Source organism: Dermacentor silvarum, chromosome 1, assembly GCF_013339745.2.
Source record: "Dermacentor silvarum isolate Dsil-2018 chromosome 1, BIME_Dsil_1.4, whole genome shotgun sequence".
In the NCBI taxonomy this organism is placed as follows: Eukaryota; Metazoa; Arthropoda; class Arachnida; order Ixodida; family Ixodidae; genus Dermacentor; species Dermacentor silvarum.
In genome coordinates, this window is record NC_051154.1 from 386,241,681 (window position 1) to 386,267,397 (window position 25,717).

A 25,717-nucleotide genomic window follows, 5' to 3' on the forward strand; every position below is an offset into this window, starting at 1 on the left:
TCGGTCACCGACAGGGTAATAAAAAGCTGGAGTTGCTGTGAGTATTTCCCCTGTCTTTCGTGTGCATCACGTTGCATATGAACAAATGGCTTATAAAAGCGTAAGGTTTATATACCTTAAACTGCACAGCCTTCGGGATTGTCCCAAGTCATAACGAAACAAAATGTACTGTTTCTACGTAACCTCGTACAGCCGTGGTCGCCTTCGTCGTCTCCTCGCTGTTCGTGATGCATACGTACAGTCAGATACACTCTCACACACACACACAATTGCTTCACGTACACTGAAACGGCTGGTACATCTGGTAATGCTTCGCAGATACGCCAAACGGTGCTGGTTAGCTAGCTCCCTGGAAAACATTTCGCATAGCACTGAATGCATTGGTGTGATGCATCTTTGGTCACACCAATGCATTCAACTGCTCAGCTTTGCCACGTGTCATAGCGCTGTGGAATGGTCGTCCTGATAACATCGTTGACATTAACGACCCAGTAACCTTCAGACAAAACGTCAGTGCAATATTTGGCTAGTATTTCGTTAAAATCAGTGTCTATTTTAGTCTAGTTCTTAACTTCATTGTTGTGTATTTATGTAAGCATTTGTGCTAAGATTGTTTGCTTTACTGCCTACTGGAAAGCTAACAACTGTTAGTTTACCTTCCTTTCTTTTTGTTTTTATTTTGCGTTCTTTGTTTATTATTTTATTCTCGTTGTGTGCATATTTACGTAACCGTATAACACGTTTTTGCTCCAGAATTTTTATCTGTACCGCCCCCCTCACGAAATACTCCTTCTGGAGCCTGTGAGGTATGTGAAATAAATAAATAAATAAACTGCCACAGTGAGTGGGAACTGCATAACTTTTTTTATCGCTGATCTGTACAGAGCAGCAAAAGTATAGGGACCACACGCTCACCTGAAAAAACTGAAATTATTTGTAATTAAGCTGCAAAATCTGAAATGGACGAGTTCAACGGAAAGATTGCAATGCCAAGTTGGGGCTTCAGTCCCCCAATTACAAGTCGCATAAATAGGCAGATACGGAAATCTACTTTATCGCGGAATTCTTGGTCCGTATACTTTTGCTGTGGGAAGTTCGTACGTACCTACGTACATACATACATACACACATACATACATACATAAATGCATACATACATACATACATACATACATACATACATACATACATACATACATACATACATACATACATACATACATGCATGCATGCATGCATACATACATACATACATACATACATACATACATACATACATACATACATACATACATACATACATACATACTTACATACATACATACATACATACATACATATATACATACAAGTCAGACACTTGCGTACGAGTGTACGTAAATAAGGTACTGCCACCGATTCGAGCAGGTCTGTTACTGTGCAAATAACGGAAAAGAACTTCGGTTTTTAAGGCAGGAGGTTTTTTCCTCCCCCCCCCCATCAGAAGCTGAACAGAGCTCAGGCAGTCACATTAAGAATGCTGCAAACTAAATCTTATCCTACACCTTCTGTGCTTAACAAAATTGACCAGGAGTTTCCCGCGGAATGTAAAAGTTGTGGACACACTCCGTGTCTATTTGATCATACGTTCTGGCTGTGCCCCAACCAAAGGGCTTCGGACCTCAACAGTGAGGAGGACTGGAGTCGACGCTTATCCAGCGAAGTCCTCCAAGATCAACTCCTGGCCGTCCGGGGAGCTCGCGACATCGGGAAAGCCTTTGGCCTACCGGTGCCTACGTGGGCGGATCCACCGACTTAGCCTGAGGGCCTTTGCCCTCGGGCCATAGTTTCTCTGGACCAAAATAAAGTTCTTGCCATGCCATGCCTTTAACGCTGCAAATAACAACAAGCTTTAATATGGGCTCACTTTCAGTGCCTCCAAGAATTTCTTTTTTTTTAGTTTATTGAGTAGAGTAGTGGTCACACACCTAGATGTGATAGTGCTTTGCGAACACTGCTAAAGTACGTTGACAATGGGCACTAGGACATGGTTGCAATGCAGTTTCAGGACTCTCACTTCGTGTATAGCTTGCAGTCTGCATGAAAAGAGAGCAAATATAAATATGCATTTCTAGGAATCAGTCAACAGGCCATTTCTAGCTTTTTGACGAATCTGCTTGAGTCTATAACATTAAAGCATGATAGAGGCAGACTTTAAATCAAAGACAAGAGTAAGAAAATCAATGAGTTTTTGGTTATACAAGGCTGTTAATTATGCAATTATGCATTGATTCTTATATTACAGATATTGTGAAAGAACGACTAAAATAGTAAACACCACCGAAGAAAGGTGAACGCATGCTTTATGTCCCCCTTTACAAGTCACTTGTGGTGCCCTAACTGGGCTACGGCCTTGGCTGTCCCTTTCTTGTTTTTGTGGGAATTTAGGAGGCGGTATTTCTTATCTAGCATTGAGTGTGTCTGTCACTGCTTATCCGACAAGGTGGTATTCGAATATAATATGAGCTTAGAACGTCAGAAAGCTGAGCTAGTTGGTAGGCATTCATGTTAGAAGAAGTTAGGCTTGCAGACAGGACACAAAAAGTAGGCGTTTGTGTGGTCCGTGTCCCTCTTCTTGGGCCCGTGTCCCGCTGCACGCCTAACTTTTTCTTATATGAATAATATGAGCTGTGTGAAGAGGGCCAAGAGGTAAATATACACGAGGGATGTGGTACCCTACTGCTGCGCAAGAGTGACCTAATTGTCTTTTGGTGAGTAGGTCTTGTTCTGCCATTTAGTAGACCTTTTGTATGTGCTTGCACGTGCGTATAGTCTTAGGTACAGCCTTCAATGGATAATGACTACCTTGTGAGACAACTTTTGGCTCTTTTCTTGTATCAGCATAATTAGTAGAAGTGGCAGCTAACACATTGACTTCAGATGGCTTGCATCGTTCGTTAGACCCAAAAAATTAATTAATATATGTGGTTCATGATTATCGGTATCGGAAAAGCTACTTCGACTAATCTGCTTTGCGAATATATATGCTGACGATAAAAAAACATAGTGCCTTGTTCTCGGTGTTCATGCCTTACCTAAGACCTTCATTCGGATGGCACGCATCTGCAACAGTCACCAGGAACTGGACTAAACACTGTTCCTTCATTGCAGGCACGACAGCGCACCGTGGCGCAGCGATCTATAAAATACGAAACAAAAATGGCAAGGCGTTTCTAAGTTGCAATTCACATGTGATGGACTGTCACGGTTGTACACAATGCGGCCGAGGTCTAAGAAACATATCTTTAATGTTCGGTATCACATTGAGGTGATGAAAGCACTTACGATATGAACGCAACGGCAACGTGGATAACGTGGACGTAAGAGAAAGCAGTGTTGGACTAATAATATAAAAATCAGCAGATACCCTTAAGACTGCTTACGTGTGGGAATGCAAAAGCATTGTAGTCCCTTTGGTGAAATGTTTTTGTCCGCGCGTTCCTTGTTCGAGCAAGCTCACGCCTGCGTTCTAAGTGCACCTAAAGGCCAAATCAAAACTCGCCACGCGTCTCAACGCACTCGCTTGCGCGCGAGGAGTTCATAACTTGAACACCAGCTCAGCGGCGTTCAATTGGACATTAATAATTTTTCATGCGAAAGCATTATATGTCACATGAGGCAGAAAAGCCGGCGTAGCAGGCAAAGAGTCGTACCCAAAATAATCATCACATCGCAATATCATCAGCGTCTTCGTGTATGACGTCAGCCGTAATACAGAAAATATTAAATGGTATAACAACGTTAATTACTAGTAATTATGGGTAATTCAAAAGCAATTAAAGTGAAATTAAGTGAATTAGGATGAATTAAGGTAAGGTGAAGGCCGGTTAATTAAAGCGGATCAAGGAGGAATAAAGTGGAATAAAACGAATTAGGATGGATTAAGATGGATTTAAATGGATTAAGGCTGGTAGAAATTAGAGCAAGGTGGATTAAGGTGGAATAAAGTGAATGAAAGTGGATTATGTGGAGTTTTTCAGCAGAATATTCACCAAGATAATTTTCAATAAAATCAGGGCAACACTTGACTTCAATCAACCAAGAAAACAGGCTGGCTTCAGGAAGGGATACTCTACGATGGATCACATCCATGTCATCAATCAATTAATCGAGAAATCTGCTGTGTACAATAAACGTCTCTATGTGGCTTTCGTAGATAATGAGAAGGCATTTCATTTAGTAGAGATACGAGTAGTCAACGAGGCATTACGTAATCAAGGAGTACAGGAGGCATACGTGAATATCTTAGAAAATCTCTACAAGGATTCCACAGCTATCTTGGTCCTCCACAAGAAAAGTAGAAAGTTACCTATCAAGAAAGGGGTCAGGCAAGGAGACACAGTCTCTCCAATGCTATTCACTGCATGCTTAGAACAAGTGTTCAAGCTCTTAGACTGCGAAGGCTTAGGAGTGAGGATCAACGGCGAATATCTCAGCTACCTTCGGTTTGCAGATGGCATTGTCCTATTCAGCAACAATGGGGACGAATCGCAAGAATGTTTGAGGACTTGAACCGAGAAAGAGCTAGAGTGGGCTTGAAGATTAATATGTAGAAGACAAAGAAAATGTTCAATAGCCTGGCAAGGGAACAAGAATTCAAGATCGCCAGTCATTCTCTAGAATCAATAAAGGAGTACGTTTAATCTAGGTCAATTACTCACAGGGGACCCGTATCATGAGAAAGAAATTTACAGAAGAATAAAATTGGGTTGGAGTGCATACGGCAAGCATTGACAAATCCTGACTGGGAGCTCGCGACTGTCGTTGAAAAGAAAAGTGTACAATGATTGCATTCTACCGGTGCTAGCATATGGGGAAGAAACTTGCAGGTTAAAAAGAAGCTCCAGAAGAAGTTAAGGACCGCACAAAGAGTGATGGAACGAAATAAATTAGGCCTAATGTTAACAGGCAGAAAGAGAGCAGTGTGAACCAGAGAGCAAACGGGGATAGCCGATATTCTAGTTGACATTAAGAGGAAAAAATGGAGCTGGGCCACCATATAATGCGTAGGATCGATAACCGGTGGACCATTAGAGTTACAGAATGGATAACAAGATAAGGAAGGCGCAATCGAGGGCGTAAGAAAACTAGGTGGGGTGATGAAATTAGGAAATTCGCAGGCCCAAGTTGGAATCAGCCAGCGCAAGGCAGGGGTAACTGGAGAACGCAGGAAGAGGCCTTCGTCCAGCAGTGGATATAAATATAGGCTGATGATGATTATTATTATCATCATCGTGTCGCAGCAAAAGAACTTAGAGTACAACATTTTATGCCACGAAATGCAAAATAATTGTTAATAAACAAAAATAGGCTTTTGTCTAGTCAGTATCTCAGTGTACACTCATCCACAAGACAGCATAGCTGGTAAAGAAACATTGAAAAACTATAAATGGTGCAACGTATTGCGATCCGCATTGCATTCAGCGATTATCCAAGGTACTTTCATGTCTCATTAATGAAGAAAAGGTTCGGCTAGGACTGAAGCCTGTCTAAATCGTACACGTCCTGTTAAGAACTCTTGTACAGGTAAAGTAGGCCCGCCCGATTGACAACGCCTGCTTACACGATTATTTAAGACGTAAGCTTTAAGTGACACATACCCCCGATGACCTTGAAAAAAGCATGTGATCCGATTCAGTGGTAAAAAAAAACCCGTTGTCGGGTCCAGTTGTGCAAAAATTGTCAACATCAGCAATGGCTCCTTCTCCTCCTCCCCCCTCCCCCCCCCCCCCTAAGCAAGCAAAAATGCAATGGCTCATCCATCTCGTAATGCAGAGGCTACAAGCGCTCAACAAAGTTAAGCGAACAGTGCATATTTTCATTGAAATCGCTCACACACACACAACCGCGTACGTTTCAATCCCCTGCTAAGTGATGCAACCTAAAGTCGAAGGGGAATGTCGTTGGCGCGAGTATGACCCCGCTATACGAGCGCGTGAAGCAGCAGCTGAGCGTCGAAAACGAACCGAAGAAACCGAACTACGAAAGCAGCAACGCGACGATGCGAGACGGCGCATTACCAAGTGTGCAGCACGCTTTGCCTTCACGTGTTACAGGAGTGTAACATGCTGCCGAACGTTTCTTTCTTTTTTTTGTTAAAGCGTAACTTTCGTTGCCTCTTCTTCAGGTTTTGCGTCCTTCGTCGTTTTCTAGCCAGATACATTTTTGCTTACAGAAATATCGTAGATAGACAAGCCCCTGGGTATGCTCTGGCTGCTGTTTCGCCGAGTAGACAACTTGCTGCTGGCTGCTGCCTGTCTTAGTAGGCAACTTTGGTCACTGCATATGTGTCAATTCTTGGCCAGTCCCCCAGAACAGATTCGCCACATTGACAAAAGTAGTATGAAGCCTTAAATGTAGTTAGCTATGTGTTTTACCTCATTGTGCCATGCAACTCTCATCAATATTCTTCTCTTGACAAGTGAGATTGCGACGAATAAACACCATAACCTTGCTGTTTTCACCAGTAGTAGATGACATGAATGATTCATATCCAGAGAGCCTGATTGTGCGGGATAAGTTCGGTTCGCAGATGACAATGATTGGAAACATATGGGCGTAAACGAACCGACGAAAATCAGCAATGCACGATCTGAGTCCCCGGGCATTCAACTGAAAAATTGGTGCTTTTCGGACCTCATCCCTGAAAGGCAGTAGCTGTTGAGCCATGGTCTACTCAAGGGCTGCCAGCACCGGACTCAGAGCGTCCAGTACTTGAAGTGCACTTCTGGCTGACGGTGTCTGCATGTTGTTCAATAACATTCTCCAGCCTGTGGCTCCTCATGACGACAATCAATATATATGTCTAACAGTGAAAAAGAAGAAACTTTCCATCACCGTTGTGGGCGCTTACCTGTCTCCATCAAGTCGATTTGATCAAACAAGACTACGCGACATCCTATCATCAACTCCTGATCCGTGGGTCATCATTGGGGATTTCAACGCTCATCACACACTGTGGGGCAGTACGAAGATCAACGCGAAAGGCAGACATTTGGTATCCGTCGCTCATGACAATGAACTTTTGTTGTTAAATGACGGCAGTCCTACGTTCTTACGTGGCTCCACGTACAGCAGCTGTCTGGACTTGGCGTTTGTCTCACGAAGCCTCGTCAGACGTGCTGGGTGGTTTGCAGATATAGAAACACGTGGGAGTGACCACATTCCCACATACGTCAAAATAAGCGGATTATCTCCTTCCAAGATACGCGATACCATCCAAAGAGTGGACTGGACCAAATTTCAGTCTCTCATGGAAGAGCACTGTCAAGACAACATTTCACATCGTTTGGAAGAGACTATCAAGAGCGCAGTACAAGATACTATGTGCACTCTCACATGCTCTTCGAAGCTAACGGAATTTGATATAGAATTAGAACGACTTCGAGCAATTCGTCGACGTGCTGAACGAAGGTACTGCCGCACGCATGCAATGGATGATTTACGGACCGCCAGACGCATCCAAAAGAAGATCCAGCGCCGGTTAGCTAAGCTGGAATCACAACGCTGGGCTGCGTTTTGTGAGTCTCTAGACCCTCGCAAGCCTTTATCGCAGTTGTGGAGAACGGTACGAGGTCTCCGGACACTGCCCGTGCAGCGGTTTCCATTCAAGGCCCTAGCCCTTTCACAACAGCGACCGGATATTGACGTGGCAGAAGAGTTCTGCGCCATATTATCCGGCCAACTCGCTTCTCCCAACAATTTTCCGCCTTCGAGTAGCTCTCCACCACCGCGAGATCAACGCATGGATCTACCTTTTTCAATCCATGAAATTAAGGCAGCACTAGCTTTGTGTGGACGCACATCGGCTCCAGGACCTGATGGCATTTCTTACAGAGCCCTACGTCATCTGGGTGAGCGCGCAAGCATTGTTCTCCTAGAGCTCTACAATGAATCTTGGCGAGATGGCACGCTCCCGATAAGCTGGAAAACCAGTCGCCTGGTTCCACTACTGAAGCCTGGCAAATCGCCTTTGGAGCTCTCATCGTATCGCCCGATCGCTTTGGCTAGTTGTGTGGGCAAAGTAATGGAGAGAATGATCCTAGGACGCCTGGAGTGGTACCTAGAGTACCACAACATTTACCCAGAGGCTATGACGGGCTTTCGCCGTGGTCGATCATCGATAGATAACGTCGTCGACCTAGTCACCTACGTTCAGCACGAAAAATGCCGAAAGCGTCTTTGCGCTTCCTTGTTTCTCGACGTGAAAGGGGCATATGACAACATTACACATGAAGCCATACTTACTGCTCTCGAAGAGGTAGGTGTGGGCGGCCGGATGTTTCAATGGATACGCGACTACCTCTCCATGCGATCCTTTTTCGTGAACACTGAGGACGGCCACACCTCTCTACATTACAGCTACCGCGGCGTCCCCCAGGGCGGTGTCCTCAGCCCTGTGCTGTTTAATCTGACTCTCCTTTATCTCCTTGAGCACCTGCCAAGCACAGTTCAGCTATCAATGTATGCGGATGACATCTGCGTTTGGACGTCTGCAGTAACACGCCTACAACTGCGTGCGAGGATCCAGAAAGCCGCATCTCAGACTGCTATTTACCTCCGGAATCGAGGTCTGGAAATATCGTCTGAGAAATGCGCACTTGTGGCATTTACACGGAAGCCCATGGCGAACTACAGCGTATTGATAAATGGCCAAAGAATACCCTACATTCGATCTTACAAGTTTCTAGGCGTTATAATTGACAGAGACATGTCATGGAGCCATCATGTTTCCTACATGAAGAAGCGGTTAACAGGCATCTCTCACCTGTTTAAGTTCTTCACTGGAAAGACATGGGGAATGTCCACAAGTGCTATGCTGCAACTATACAATGTGCTGTTTCTTGGCTTCCTGCGGTACAGCTTGCCAGCCTTAACTAACGTCAACAAAACGAGTCTGAGCACCATACAAAGTGTTCAAGCACAAGCGCTCCGCATTTGCCTAGGCCTGCCTCGGAGTGCATCCACAGTGGCGACTATAGCATTGCTGGAGACCACCTCGCCAAGACTCACATTGAGGTTGAAGCATTAAGGACACATATACGACATCTTTCCCGGACTCCCCACCACCACCTGGCATCTCTGCCAGCGGACAGACAACGTACCTCTTTCTGCCAAACAATAGCCACGCATGGTGAATCATTACCAACTTACTTCACTCCTGCCGCAAGACCTTCGATTCCTCCGTGGTGCCTTACCCAGCCAAATATCAACCTGACAATACCTGGCATCCAGAAAAAAGCAGAGCTGTCATCACCAGCCCTTAAACAGCTCGCCTTACTCCTGTTGTACGAGAAGTACCAAGACTCTGCCCATATATACACCGACGGCTAAGTCCTGCCGAACAGCTCTACCGCGGCAGTGGTGATACCAACGATGGGCACAACTATTAAATTCAAGACGTCTCACGTCACAATATCGACGGCAGCAGAGCTCGCAGCACTTTGTGCCGCGCTGAAATTCATTAGTGACCAAGTGACACACAAATGGACAATTTTCTCCGACTCAAAGGCGGCTCTGCAGTCTCTACTATCACCTTTACGCCGCGGTCCACACGAGCAGCTGGTCTTTCAGATTGCCGAGGCAATACACAATCTGACTGAGATAGGGCAAGAAATAACTTTTCAGTGGCTTCCAAGTCACTGTTGAATTATCGGCAATGAACGGGCCGATCAAGCTGCCCGCACAGCTCATAAAGAAGATCACAAACGACCCATTCCACTTTCTAGGACTGACGCTGCACGGAAGCTCCGCGTGCTCGCTCGCCAACGCACAAGGTCACAATGGCATGAATCGCACTTCATGCATGCTCGCTTATACTCTCTGGACCCAACCCTAAGCCTTCGAGTACCATCAAGGCTTCGCCAAGGAGACGCAACACTTTTGTGCAGATTATGGCTCGGCGTTGCGTTTACCAACGCCTATGCGTTCCGCATAGGAATGGCCGACAGCGCAGCCTGTGACCACTGCGGCAATGAAGAATCAATTGTACATATATTGTGCGACTGCCCGAAGTACAGTGCGCAAAAACATTCTCTTACCAACGCGTTCAACCAATTGGACGACCGGCCTCTGTCGGAAGAAAAAATTCTCCACCACAGACTGGACCCAACGTCACAGAAGAAGGCCGTGCAGGCGCTTCTGCGCTTCTTGCGAGCCACCGGCCTATCTGACCGACTGTGATTCGAACGCTCTTCCGGTGCAACGAAACAATCTCACACCTTCTTTGTGAGTGCCCTCGTTTTAACGCGCAGAGAGCAGCTCTCTCAGCCACGATAGGTCAACTGGACAAACGCTTAATAACGCAAATCAACATCCTTGCAAACTGGCCTACACGAACAGCGCGAGCCACCCTGAAGGCACTGCTGCGACACACAAAGACACCGAACTCAGTGACTAATTGTGACTCTACACTGCGTGACGTAGGATGGGACGTTGACACTTTTCAACACTAGAACGCATTCGCAGACTGCGTGACAATGCCCACAGAAACAGTTCTGTTTTGGTGTGTGTGTGTGTGTGTGTGTGTGTGTGTGTGTGTGTGTGAGAGTGTGTGCGTGTGTGCGTGCGTGTGTGCGTGCGTGTGTGTGTGTGTGTGTGTGTGTGTGATTTTTTTTCTTTCCTTTTTTTCCCCTTTTTTGTACTTATTTTTTCTCTCTCTCTCCTGTCGAATCCCTTTACCCCTCCCCCGGTACAGGGTAGCCAACCGGAGATAATGTCTGGTTAACCTCCCTGTCTTTCCTTTACCTTTTTTCTCTTTTTCTCTCTCTCTTGACAAGGATTATACATCGCCTTTGTCGTCGTCGCCAAGCAGCCAGCTAACAGCTGGCTGTGCTCGTGTCATCCTTTATAGTGCTGCTACCTCGCTGACTCAAACAAGCCTTGTCTCATTCGGATTCCAACATAGCAATGGATCTGCCTGTTGTTTTTCCTTAGTATTTTTTTTCTGTCCCCCCTACTTCTTTTAAGAACCAACGGAAGTAGCCATATTTGTTTCCCTCTCTGTCACAAATAAAGACAAATTTCTTTTTTTGCGTCCTTTTTTGAACGTTCAACACTTCGACTTCCCCCAGCCTATTCGACGCACCAGCTTATCCTCCTCCTCCACTTACACATTGAGGGTGGGGAGAGTGAGCTAGCCGAACATAAATGCTGCCAAGGAAAGCAGTTGCTGCCGTTGGCGAAGACGAGCCCAAATTTTTTAACGCTTTCTGTATATTTTTGCATAACTCGTTTGACATACAGTTTGTTTAACCTATGCAGTTTGACCTACTAGCTTTGCTTTAAGAGTCGGCTAACGTTACCCCCTGCGGTAGATTAGTGGCTATGGCGTTGTGCGGCTGAGATCGAGGTTGTTCGAGGATCTCGGCCCAAGCGGCGGCCTTTTGATGGAGGTGAAATGAAAAAAGAAACTGTTCGTGGACTTAGATTTTGGTGCACGTTAAATAACCCCAGGTGGCCAATATTAGTCCAGAGATTCCCTACTCTGACGTGCGTCATAATCAGATCGTGGTTATGGCTCGTAAAACCGCAATAATTTCTTTTGGCAGTACTGCCACCACCATTTGAAATGATGCATTTTCTTGCGTAGAATCAGTCAGGTATGTTCCAATTTTCAATTTTAATTTTATGTGTACAGACGTGTATCTGTTTATTATTTGCACGTTGTCTGTTATTGCGGCCGCCTCTCCCATTTTAGAACTACTCCACGACATTCACTCGGTAGACTTTCACCAGTGTTTTTTTTTTTTTTTTTGACGATTCATGAGCCCAATCCGCCTTTTGCATTGCGCTGTGGCGCCACCTTAGCGGGCTCCGCGATAAACAATATGTACGCCGTCGGGGCCCCGCGGGACGCAGAGGCACTCTTCAAGAAGCGAGCTGAAATGGGTTTGTGCATTTGTCAGTCGTAATTTTCGTTTTGTGTGAGCGGCCGCTTGTAGGACAAGATGGATAGGCCGGCAATGACTCTGGTGCTACTTACAACCACAAGCCGTCGAAATATGATGATGAGATTTCGTGCAGCTACGCCGACAAAACCAGTCAACGTGCGATGTGCCTATGAACGAATACATTGCGCCGTAAAGCGATTGACACAGCGCCTACGCTTGTATTCCTGTTATTCATATTTATTCGTGCCGAATATGAGTCCAAACATGCTTCGGAAGTTGAAATGCACGAACGTGAGCACTCGCCAATTGACCATATCAAGTTTAAGCTGGGGTCGATTCCGCTCAGCGGAGGTTAGCCGTATTGTATATAGCAGCCGAGTTCATGCATTTGCCACTGGTAGACCTGCACTGAACGTACGCTAATAGGATGATAAAAACTGCTTTTGTAGCGGAGTCTTGACCACAGTGGTCATAGCTCTTTGAATTGGTGACATTGCGCCCAGAGTATTTATGCAACGCAAGAACGGCGCATTTGTTTACATCGGCACGCGTACGGCCACCGCTCGCTGTTCCCTTCAAGTACAATAGAAACCGTGCACCGCTCACACGAAATAATGAGGAAACGTTCAAAGCATATATGAACACTTCTCATGCACATATCAGAAGCGATCACACTGAGACGAGAAGGCATGAACGTCCCGGGCACATCGGAAACGGCGACAACGACCACCTAGCCGCACTGACACGCGAAAATGCCGATGCCTGCCGTACTCGCGTGGTAACGAGGGGTGTTGTTGCTTACGATGCAGTATCGAAAGGGCCATCACTTGTTGCCTGTTTAGCATAAGAGGCAAACTGTGTTTTCGGTAACTACTAAATCGGGCAGCATAAAAATACACGCAGATCTACCACTCTCCGTAGTTGCACTTCGTTCATGGAAGCGCCGGCGACTGCGACCGACAGCCTTCGTTCAGGAACGGTGCCTGTACTGCGGTATTAGCACTGCTCCGTGTCGGCGCTTCCCACTCTCTGTGTGTGCATCGTACTATGCTAAGTTCTACTATGCCAAGTACTGATGATGATGATTAATAGGGTTTATTGGCGCAAGGGCCAGATGTGGCCAAAGAGCGCCAAGGCGATGATAATGGCGTGTCAGTGGTACATGAATAGTGAATTATCAGGCGTGGATAAAACGTTAGATGAAGCATGGCTGTAAAGGGGCCTAAAAATAGTAAAGAGCGTAAAATCTACATGTAATAAGGTTATGACAATGATCAATGACGTTTACTATGAAAGTGAAGAACGCATTGAAAAAAGAGTGAAGATATTCAAGTTATTTCACATGTTGTAATTGGCAAAAGCACTACTGCCTAAACAGAGCCCTTGAACCACAAGGGCCTGGAGGCAGGTGCTATACTGAACTACTGTCACAGCGGCATCCTCTGGCGAGAGGATGCGCTACGAATTTATTGGGCTTATGACGTGTAGGACAACATCGTTCACGAATGCGAGGACTGCTTTGGTTGTAAAAAGTGGTTCTTTACCAAGAAACATGGACGGATGGAGCGGGACACAATAGCTGTATGCAAGAGGAAAATGTTTCCTTCTCTCTGTTTCGGCTTCCCGACACTCCAGGAGGACATGGAGGACGCTCAGCCTCTCACCACATCGACCACAGGTTGGAGGCTCGTTACCAGTCAACAGAAAATTGTGAGTACCATATGTGTGTCCTATTCTGAGACGACAGAATAGGACATCAGTTCGTCGTGTTTTTGTTGTACAGGGCCAGAAGCCTAGCTGTGGTTTAATCAAGTGGAGCTTATTATTTGTTGCGGCGTCCCACAAGCGTTGCCAGTGGTTTCGCAGTTTCGCTCGCAAAAAAGGCTTGAGGTCTATGGCAGGAATAGCAGCGGTAAGATTAATTGCTTGAGATGTAACTGATGTGGCCACTTTGTCTGCCAGTTCATTACCCTCAATGCCTCTATGGCCAGGAACCCAGCATATTGTCACATGTCTACCAGATGAATAAATATTGCAGCCAAGTACTACTACTAAGTTCTGCTATGCTATGTTCACTTCAAGTCGGTAAGGTCAGGACCGAACTATATCAGCAGTTTCCTTCGTCGTACTTGCTTATTTATCCTATATTTCAGGTCCGCCGGTAGCGGACGAAATCGTAGGCTGTGTTAGGCGTAATGAAGCTGCCTGAACGAGATCGACACCGCCTCAAACTTGATTTGGAGGGCTGTAAAGGGCTGGAAATCGTGCATATTAGCGTCGGAAGCACGTTTAAACTCAATTTGAGCGTGAATAAATACATATACGAGCACATATGCGGCGATATTCTCGATGTCGGTGCGATGTTTTCACTCGGCGGTCGCTCGCACGGAGATCAGCAGACTGTTTTATGGCGATAGCAATTATATGGACGCTACAAAGCAGATTTCTGCCGTCGGCGTCGCCGTCCCCGTCGCCGTGAGGTTCCGTATGACGTCAATGGAGATGAAATCGTCGCCGCGCGCCGAACGCTGTATGTGCGAGTGAAAGGGCGCAAGGGACGCGTGCTTTCACGGGGAGTGAACGCACGGCGAACAAACGCGCGTTCTGCGCCGTGCTCCCTGAAGGGCTGCAGAAGTAGGCGTCTCTTTCCTCCTTTACAATCACCATATATGTAGAGCAAACGCGCCTTCTTCCGACGCGCGAAAGACATTGGGGGGGGGGGGGGGAGCAGGGGGAGGGAAGGGAGGCGACGTTTAGCTGCGGCACGCAGTGCCTATTTATATCAGAGGCTCCGGCAACAGTCACCAACGCCGCACGCATTTTGTGCGAACGTGGGCAAAACGCCGATGGCGTCGACAACAGTTCTGCGTGTTGCCGGTGCTGCTGCATGTCGAAGTTTATACAGCTGATAAAGCTACTATCATTACTCCGTATAGCTCTCTACAAATTTGCTATCGCAATTGATGCTTCGCCTTTCAGGTGAAACTGCGACCACTTTTTTGTCGGCGTCGCCGGCACAAAAGCTTATCACACTAAGATCACTCGCTGTCGTCGGTCGCGTCGTCGGTCGCTTCTTCGTCATACGTGTATGACAATATAGGTCTCCCACTGGCACAGTATGACAACTACAGCCGGCCGAGCGTTGGCGCCGGCGTGAGGTCAACTTCTGACCGACATCGGTGTCATGTCGGCCTATATTGTGATGTACCGGACGTTAACCGAATATCGCTGTGAACAGCTGAAGTTTCTACCGAAACATAGCGCAAATACCACGTCGTCGACCGGCACAACGCCGACAATAAAGAGTTCGCGCCCTCGACGACTATGCTGCATACGCGTGCGTCGTCAGCTGCACGAACCACCGACGCCGTACAAAACGTTTTCGGCGCTTGCCGCTATGTTAGAGCGCATGCGCACTCGGGACATTCAAAAGGCGGATTGGGCGAATTACAACATTTTTGCAACAACTTGCTAACATAGCTTTCATCTACAGCGTCCATCTCTTACCCACCTCCCTCTTGCCCGGATCGCGACACAATCGCAGCAGATTAATATCTAGTTGAGCGCTGGCATTAGCTAGCAGCGGCGTGAGTTCCAAGACCATACGTTCTAAAACTTCCAAGACCCTGTACGTACCTTTTACGCATCGACAGCAGTCATCTGGTGTAGGGCTGAGCACTGTTCCATTTTTGCATCCAGCACAGCGTACAGTGATGCATGGGTCTGAAAAAAAAATGAAGTTGTAAAACAGAAACTTCGGTATATTCTTGTTTGTATACTTCTTGACTGGGCTCCGCCTGAGTGTCCTTTATAATTCAGAAGAAAACGGAAACTTAACCAAGACATTAGCAAAGCGACAACTTAGAGCACACTACGTGGTTTAATTTTGGTGCACGCGGTAATTTTTGGTGCATGTGCCCGAAAAAAACAACTTGCCGCATGTGGAGAACGATCCCACGTCTTCCCCATCTGCAGCAAGTTGTTTTTTCATTCATTTTCATTTGTTTAATTTACTTAGTAAATACAATTTCCTCTATGTTATCCTTGGTGCCGCTGTTTGTTGGCTTCTTATAATATATATATATATATATATATATATATATATATATAAATGTATTTGTCTCCGCAAAGTTCGAGCATTAATATTTCGACACTGGCGTCTTCCTGAGAATTCGTTCCAAGTGGATCCGCCTTGCGAACTCCTTAGCTAAAATTTGTAAAATGCAATATGGGCCATAAGGTAATTAGTTAAAAACCTAAGTAGCAATTCTTTTTAAATATTCGATTATGCAGTGACATTTTTTGCGCAAGTAATGTCCACCTCTTCGAGTAGACCAGGACATGAACTAGAATTGAGCTATCTGCCACATGCAACCTTTAAACATTTTTGAAAGTGTCCGCTGACACACCCGGTATATGTTGTAACTTAGTCGGTATCGCAATGCTTCGCTGTTACATATCATGTCACCAGTATTCGTCGAATCAGGATTACCAATATGTGCATAACTGTGGTCGTAGCCCAAATACAAAATCTGATGGTGCGACGTTATACAATTGCGAACTTGCTCAATAAATTTTTGGTGGAACGTCAAATGAGAATGAAAATTGATCGGACAAGCTAATTCGAAAGCGAGCTATTTGGTATGTTCGAATAATTTACACTAACCAAATACTTCACAACAACTGATTGTTAAATTATTATAACTGTTCTTTCTCTGCTAAACACAGCATGGCAAATTGTCAGAAGTGAAGCAGCGACACAAGTTTTTGAAGCAATACAGAAAGACAATTGATAATACAAGTTTTTGGGTGGTTTCGAGGCGAAAGACCACAAAATAAACTTAGTTTCGCTTGTATTATATCATTTAGTGTTTTTGGTAGTTTAACCATGTAGCATTTCTCTCGTTTAAGTTACGACCGGTAATGTTTCCCTTGCAACGGGACCTTTTGCATTTGTTTACAGCTCACAAGTCATCTAGCATCTTTTTTTTTCTCTCAAACCAATACTGTACCCTTTTTTTTTCAGCAACCACTTAATCAGCATTTTCGAAAAGCTCCATTCCAAACTCTAGCCATTAATTTATGGAAAGGTTGTTTGCAATCAGGCTCTAAAGATATTCGTAGGCTAATCGTGCTGTTTTTTAATGACAATAAGTGATGTAGTGTTGAAAATTGATCCTTTGTCCATGATGTTTACTTGTCTTTTTTGCACTAGTCAGTGTAGGCATGATACCTAATTTTACCGAAATAAATAACTGTGATGTAAATATATGCCTCTACATGTGACTATTCAATTCAATACTTTCTATTCGTACTCGAAAACGTTCGATATAGTAAACCACTTAAAGTATATACAGTCGACTTCCGCTAAGTCTACCCTGAGGGGACGGACAACATTTATCGAATTATCTGGCGCGTTGAATTAAACAAGATGATTAAAAAATGTTAAAACACACCACCGATTTATTTGGCGGTATTTTCGAGAAACTGACACGTCCCTGAATCAAACGCGCACCCATTTTTTCTCCATCGAAGGTAGAAAACTAGCCTATAAATTACATTAAAGCTCCTGAACCAAGCAGAAATCGAACGCGCACCCGATTTTTGAGCAAGAAAAATGGTAGGCGAACCTAATCTTTGACTTGGGTGTCTTTTAGTGGCACTCGCACCTCGGTGTTGGTGTTCTGTGCATTGGTGTACGGTAGTCAGAGATTTCTAATTAATTATAATTATTCCAGACGCTTCAATAACTAAACTTGGAACTAAACTTATGCTCAGATATATCTATAATGAAACCCATGTATTTCGTACTGTACTATTTGTTTTATATTTTTTTTCATTTTTTTTCTGAATTTCGTCCCCGGTCGTATCAGGAGGTGAACCGGAAGAGCTGCGCAAATAACAAGATAAGATTTATGTATGTCCCTCGATGCTCGTGTCACTAAAAATACGTGTTGCACGATGGCGACCGGTTTCCTGAAATCCGCTTCGCGCCACAGTCATAAAAGTTAGCTTCACCGTAGTGCAGCTGTTTGTTGCGGCAAAGCAAACGCACATCGGGAAGGCTGTTTTGGTTTCGTAGCCGGTTGACCCGCGCAGGCGACATCTATCTGTTTATTATTTGCCCGCTGTTCTTTATTGTGGCCGCCTTTCCCATTTTTCTGATACACATCGCTGGCACTGACGGTACTGATAAATTTGTACGTAAATATATAAGTGATAACAGGATTTCGAACTGCTCGACGATATTTTCGGTAGACTTTAAGCTGTGTTTTTTTTTTTTACTATTCATGACACCACTTGGGCGAATTACTTCATATCACCTGCCCCCCCCCCCCCCGCAAAACACACACACACACGAACACACGCACACACCCACACTTGAACATACTGCGCGCGATGCCTACCGATGGAGGCACACATTGGCTTGTGTTTCCAGAATGTTCGCGCATACATGGGCCTGTGTTGAGAGGTGAATGCAAAGTGAAACTGACTTACCTTTTATACATCGGCAGCAGTCATCAGGAAGAGGGCTGAACACTGTCCCACTTTTGCACGTTGCACAGAGGACAGTGGCGCACTGCACTGAAAGAGACAAATGTAGAACGGCACTTTACACTTACAGTATGGTGTGCTCGTGTTTTCACGGAGAACTATTCTTGACGATGTCTTTCACTTGCTCCTATGGACAGCTGGCTATGCTGACACTCAATATTTGCTTTCATCTACAGCGTCTTTCTCTTACCCGCCTCACTTTTGCCCGGATCGCGACACACTCGCGCAGATTAATATCTAGTTGAGCGCTGGCATTAGCTAGCAGCGGCGTGAGTTCCAAGACCATAAGTTCTAAATGTTTCAAGAGGCCGTAGGTACCGTATACGCATCGACAGCAGTCATCTGGTGTAGAGCTGAGCACTGTTCCATTTTTGCATCCACCACAGCGTACAGTGGCGCATGGGTCTGGAAAAAGAAAAACAAGAAAAAAGAAAGAAAAAATTGTGAAACCGGAACTTCGGTGTATTCTTGTTTGCATACTTCTTGACTAGACTCCGTCTGAGTATCCTCTACAAATCAGGAGAAATTGGAAAGAAAATCAAGAGATTATCAAACCGACAACATAGAGCCAGACGTAGCACGCCAGATGGTTTTGTTTTGGTGCATGTGGTAGCTGGCAAATTTGGGCTACGTGGTGAACAATTCTACTAGACAAAACAGTGCTAAAACAGCCGAACAGAAAGAAATTTAGGTTCGAACATGAGCACTATCTCTTCACTACAAGTTTATTCATTAAACAGACAAGCACACACAACATATACCGGATGTATTACTTTAACATTGATAGAATTGTTAAAAAATCGCTTGTGGCATTTAGCACAATTATTCTTATTGAGCTGGAATACTCGAATAGTAAAAATTACTTACGCGAACAAGTTCATATCATTAAAATATTTAGGAAATAATTAGTAACCTAGACTAATTGCTTTAGCGCGCATATTGGAATACACGAATAAAGGCTAGTGATTTAACAAACTTCGAACTTGCTGTAACTTGCTGTAAAATGTACTCTTGTTCTACTGACTTTTATAACAAAATTCCATTTATGTAATGAAGGTCAAACGTTACTGGAACACCAATGCATTTTGTCACAAACTTCGGGAACGCGTATCTCGAAACTTCACTTGCGTCAACCTAGAGAACAGGCGGGCTACAGAAAGGGATATTCTACGATGGATCAGATCCCTGTAAGTGTAAAGTGCCTTTCTACATTTGTGTCTTTCAGTGCAGTGCGCCACTGTCCTCTGTGAAGCGTGCAAAAGTGGGACAGTGTTCAGCCCTCTTCCTGATGACTGCTGCCGATGTATAGAAGGTAACTCAGTTTCACTTTGCATTCACCTCTCAACACAGACCTATGTATGCGCGAACATTCTGGAAACACAAGCCAATCGAGAAATCTGCGGAGCACAATCAACCTCTTTATATGGCTTTCTTAGATTATGGAAAGGCCTTTGATTCAGTAAAAATACCAGCAGTCATAGAGGCATTGTGTAATCAAGGAGTACATGAGGCATACGTGAATATTTTAGCAAATATGTACAAGAATTCCACAGCTACCTTGGTTCTCAACAAGAAAAGTACAAAGTTACCTAACAAGAAAGGGGTCAGGCAAGGAGACACTATCTCTCCAGTGCTATTCACTGTATGCTTAGAAGAAGTATTCAAGCTCTTAGATTGGGAAGCCTTAGGAGTGAGGATCAGCGGTGAATATCTCGGCAACCTTCGGTTTGCAGAGGACATTGTCCTATTCACCAACAACGGGAACGAAAAACAACAAATGATTGAGGACCTTAACCGAGAAAGTGTAAGAGTGGGGTTGAATATTAATATGCCGAAGACAAAGATAATGTTCAATAGTCTGGCAAGGGAAGAAGAATTCAGCATTGGCCGTCAGTCTCTAGAGTCTCTAAAGGAGTACGTTTATCTAGGTCAATTACTCACAGGAGACCCTGATCACGAGAAAGACATTTACAGAAGAATAAGATGGGTTGGAGTGCATACGGTAGGCAATCCAACCCAATCCAATTTGGTAGGCAGTGCCAAATCCTGACTAGGAGCTTGCCACTGTCATTGAAAAGATAAGTGTACAATCATTGCATTCTACCGGTGCTATCATATGGGGCAGAAACTTGGAGGTTCACAAAGAAGCTCGAGAACAAGTTAAGGACCGCATCAAGATCGATGGAACGAAAAATTTAAGGCGTAACGTTAAGAGACAGGAAGAGAGCAGTGTGGATCAAAGAGCAAACGGGGATGGCAGATAATCTAATTGAGATTAAGAGAAAAAAATAAAGCTGGGCTGGCCATGTAATGTGTAGGATGGATAACCGATGGACCATTACAGTTACAGGATGGATAGATACCAAGAGAAGGGAAGCACAGTCGAGGACGGCACAAAAATAGGTGGGATGATGAAGTTAGGAAATTTGCAGGCGCAAGTTGGAATGAGCTAGCGCAAGACAGGGGTAATTGGAGATCGCAGGGAGAGGCCTTCGTCCTGCAGTGTAGATAAATATAGGCTGATGATGATGATGATGATCTAGAAACTGTTGTCATCCTCATAATTTGTTCTAAGTGAACATAACTGTAAAAGTCATCGGCTACAATTCGTAAATTGCAATATGCGGCGGAAATTATTTAGTTTAAAAGCTATGTTAATATGCTTGTTTGAAATACAATTCAATTTAATTCTTGTTCATTCGTCAAATATTCAGTTTCATTTCCTGTGCAAATAATGGCTGCTTCTGAGAGTAATTTAGCTCAAGAAGTAGAATTGAACTACATGTCATGGGTGATAACAAAAATGCACATAAAAATAAAATAAGACACCCCATATATATATATATATATATATATATATATATATATATATATATATAGTTTACTAAAGTTTCGGCAGGTGGTCCTGCCTTCGTCAGAGTAACAGGGACGTGTAGGGTATATACTTGGTTGCCACTTAGTTCGGTATCGCAATGCTTCGCTGCCACATATCATGTGACCAGTATGCGTCAAATCAGGATTACCAACATTTGCATAAATGTATCCAAAGCCGGACAAAATTGATCGAGTTTTCCGGCGCGTTGCATTAAACAAAATGATTAAAAATGTCAATACACACCACCGATTTAAATGACAGTGTTTTCCAGAAATTGGCATGGACCTCAATCAAACGCGCACCCACTTTTTATGTGTCGAAGGCAGAAAACTGGCGTAGAAATTACATTAAAGCTCCTGTACCAAGCAGAAATCTAACACGCACCTTATTTTCGAGCAAGATACTTGTTGCACGACGGCAGCCGGTTTCCTCATATCAGCTTCACCGCACAAAATGGCAGCTTCGTCGTATTATAGTTGTGTATTGCGGCAAAGCAAACGCACATCGTGAAGGCTGTTTTGGAATCGTAGCCGATTCAACCGCGCAGGCAATTTCCAGCCAAATTTTCTCCAAAAAGAAGGCGCGCATTAGAATCGCGTAAATACTGTAATCAGAGGCTGTGCGCCGTGGTTATTGATTGAAAATGTTAGTAGGGCCGGCTGAAAATAGGCGTTTTCGACGGAGATGACGTGTGTTCGGCGCATTCACTGTCCGCTAAACTCGGCCGGGAAAGACGCTGCCACTAAAGGGGTCCCAATATGGGTCAGGCGCGTGCGTGCTGAGTGTTCAAGTTTGACTTACCTGGCGTAAGCCAAGTAGAGGATCGAAATAACGAAAATTTGGACCCATAGATATGCATGGGTGCCGGCCAGGAGCTTCGGTCGGGGTCGAATTACCCGTATTAGTATTAACATTAGTCTGCTCTCTCTGTCTCTCTCTCTCTGTCTCTCTCTCTCTCTCTCTCTCTCTATATATATATATATATATATATATAGATGGATAGATATACTACAATTTCACAAAGAAAATTTCTCGCAAAGATAAAAAGCCGTGTGTGCGCAGCAGAGTCATGCGGGTACAAACATCATTGAAGGAAAGTGAAACCGAAACCTTGTCACGCAGGAAAAAGAACAAATGCAACACATGCGGAAAAAAACACAAACAAAAAAACTATAAAAACTGATAGATTTACCGGACGAGTGAAACAAGCTAAACAAATATAGAAAAAACAATATGCGAGAGGCAGTTTTCCTGAAAGCCAAAGGATCGACATCTGCCGGAAAGGCATTTTTGATATAGAGACAGGGAAAAAATTCATGAGCCATTCCACTCTGTGAAGAAGATGACCAGCGAAGCTGTTTATCGCACGACACAGAGCTGACACAGAATTTTGAACAAAGGTACGAACATATTTATTGTCCTAATCGGCGATCATCGTGACGATAGGTACGCACACACATTCGTGTATTGTCTCTGTTAATAAATCTGTCCGTCACGTAAGACAATGAATGGCTCATACCCCCTTACGCAATTGCTCATACCCCCGTAAACGCGGCCTACCCGTTACGACGACAAAAGTGAAATTATACGCGGGAATGATGAGCGGAAACGGGGCCAGCTGTGGAAGACGACGACGACGAACGCGGCGGGAGCAGTGGCACGAGAGCGTTCCCGCGGTTGCGCCGAGGAGCTCCAACCCTTTCTCCTTGGTCACCTTATGAGGCGCACACTACGTCACGCACTACGTTACACACTCACAGAGACACATCGTTTTAGACACAGGAGGCCGTTAAACCGAGCTCCAACGCGAGCGGCGACATGCGTTTGTTTTTCTTGTTGCCTCTTTCACTCTCACTTTTTAGGGGAGAGTTTTAGGGCAGAGTTTTTCTGGGCGGACGCCATAAAATCCCGAATCCTAGCCATAGAGAGCTTCGCTGTAAAATGTTCTCTTTTAAAGATCGTATAGTTCGTTACCCCTCAGGGTAACGGACGAGTTGCTGATACAATATTTGAGGTCATAGCACTGGACAGACACGGACAATAAAAACGACAGGACGTGCGCTATAGCGCACGCCTGTCGCTTTTTGTCTTTTTTTCCGTGTAGATCTAGCGCTATGATCCCAAATACTGCAACGAACCAACTAGACCAAAAACCTGTAGTCCTGGACTTCATTGCTAATGTACTTGTGCCCTTCGATTTCAATGAACGCAGTGCCCCAGATAACTTAAGCCAAGGTTTAAAAATATACAAAAACACTCTAAGAGGACGCCACCAAATGCATATCGTTGACCGAGCAAGCCACGCTATTTTCTTGTATTCGACCTAATTACATGATTAGTCAAGAATAAAAGTGTCAGCCCATCCACTGGCGTGGAGATTGAACACCAGCGAAGCTGTACTATGGTGGGAACCATGCATTTTCAGTTATGACTATTAATATCTGATGATCTAATTGGTTATTTGAAGTATTAAAGAATCAGAAATATATATGATCCGGTAATTTTTTATTTATTTAGTGACCACAGTGACCATGGCCTTATGGTTGCTATGGTACACCGCCATAGCGCGTACGGCAACGGTAGGCACGTTCTTCATAAACACGACGTTTATACACGTCCGTTGTATTGTAGTTGGTACCGTCGGTTCGTTCACACACGCAAGCCGAAGCACTCGAGCATAAGAAGTGAACCATTTTCCATACGGACGTGCAATGTCAACGTTGAAGTCACCCGTCATTACGATAGATGCTTCGTCGTCACATTTACCATCATCATCATCACATTTCCGGCTGTGCCCTCGTTCGCGGCGTATTTGGCCAACAACCTCTTGTTCGACTAGGGGTTCCGTACCACTGGACGTACAGTTCTGCTGCGTACGATTTTTCGCGGCGTTAGCGTGCCCATTCGCGTTTCTGGGCACGCAGTCGCTCCTTGCGTTGTTCCTCCGAACGAGCGGCACGCGGCCGGGCCATCGTGAGTCGAAAGGGCAACTCATTAGAGCGCTAGCGCAATGTTCACGTCACGGAACGGCTAAACGCTGTTGTCAACACTGTTCGGGGAGAGGCGGGCGAGAGCCCGGAGAGAGTCAGCGGCACAGGCGGCAGAGGCCGGCAGGGCTGCGCGCAGGCGCCGCAGTGGGAGAGCAGGCACACACACGCACAGTTATGCATGGCAGCCGCCTATCTCTCCCCCGCCATTGGGCGGCACGCGGCGCCCTCCTCACCTTCTTACCATTAATCAATAGACGCACGCGGAGCAGCCGGAGGGGCGAGGGAAAGCGCGCGCGTCTGCAGTCGAGGCGCGCCGCCTACCTTGCCTCGCTAGCCTACCAGCAGCGCTCAACTGTAGTCGGGCGCAGCTTCCAACAGGCTTTCCGCGCTAGCCTCGCAGCCGGGCCCAACTCTACCCAGGGGGGAACGCTGCATAAGAGAAAGTCTACTGGCGCAAGAGAGATAGCGGGGGCTCAGCCGGCCGGGAGGGAGGAGGGGCCGTGCGCTCAAAAAGACGACGCACGAGCCAACGCTGATGATGATAGTTTTTTCTACACGTGGACACGATCCTCGGGGCCTGAGCCCTTAACATCTTCGCTGTAATTAATAAACTTGGCAAGTATTAACTTTACAAGAATATTTCAAATATGAAAGTGGGTTTCGAAAACATGTAATTCCGCAGCTTCTAACTTCCCACTCTTTACGTAAATATTTTTTCTGCGTCCCCAAGAAATTCCACAAACTATGACAAACAGAAAGCATGGAACATTCGTGCTTGACTGCCACAATTTCAGTGTTCTCAAACGTGGGGCGTATGAACGAACAGCGCATGTAGCCTGGTGCGCTGCCTCTTAAATAGGGCCAGTGCAGCGGGCATATTTACACCAGTGATGTGCTCCCTCGCAGACCAGGCGGCGCAACGGATGGGCCAAATGCGTGCTTCGTTTATACGCGGCAGGCTTGAGAGCACTGCAATCGCCACAAGGGGTAGATGGTTTCTTTCTTTGTCATATTTCACGGGCTTTTTTTTATGGAATGGTGATATTATAGTCTTTAAAAGCCCCTGGTTACTTGGCGAGTCAAACTAATAGAATAGGAGAATGCGATGCTCACCATCTTCACACGCCGCTAGGGCAGCCATCACCAACACGAGAACGAAGCGATCCATGGATGGTTCCTTATTTTTGCCTTGATTCCGCCTGGCGAAAAATTTCAAATGTGCAGGAAGTACTTTGCTACTTGGTGAATCACGAGCCTTACTGTAAGAGATGCATAAGCTGATTCAGTCGCATCGTGAAGCCTGCTTTTTATATACCCAGTGCAGTTTGTCGCTGGGATCGTGCATGTGACGCCGTCGGTACGAGTTG

General features: G+C 45.3%; 1 protein-coding gene across 1 annotated transcript; it reads right to left on the reverse strand.

Annotated features, from left to right (window-relative positions):
* Positions 1–1,877: 1,877 nt before the first annotated feature.
* On the reverse strand, positions 1,878–25,674 carry LOC119454361 (BPTI/Kunitz domain-containing protein 4-like). Its single transcript, XM_037716317.2, has 6 exons — positions 25,464–25,674; positions 18,804–18,890; positions 18,429–18,515; positions 15,567–15,653; positions 3,075–3,178; positions 1,878–2,075 (listed from the first exon to the last, which is right to left on the reverse strand). Exons 1-5 carry the CDS (start codon positions 25,516–25,518, stop codon positions 3,084–3,086), a joined length of 411 nt encoding a protein of 136 aa, XP_037572245.1. The 5' UTR covers positions 25,519–25,674; the 3' UTR covers positions 1,878–2,075; positions 3,075–3,083.
* Between the last annotated feature and the right edge of the window lie 43 nt (positions 25,675–25,717).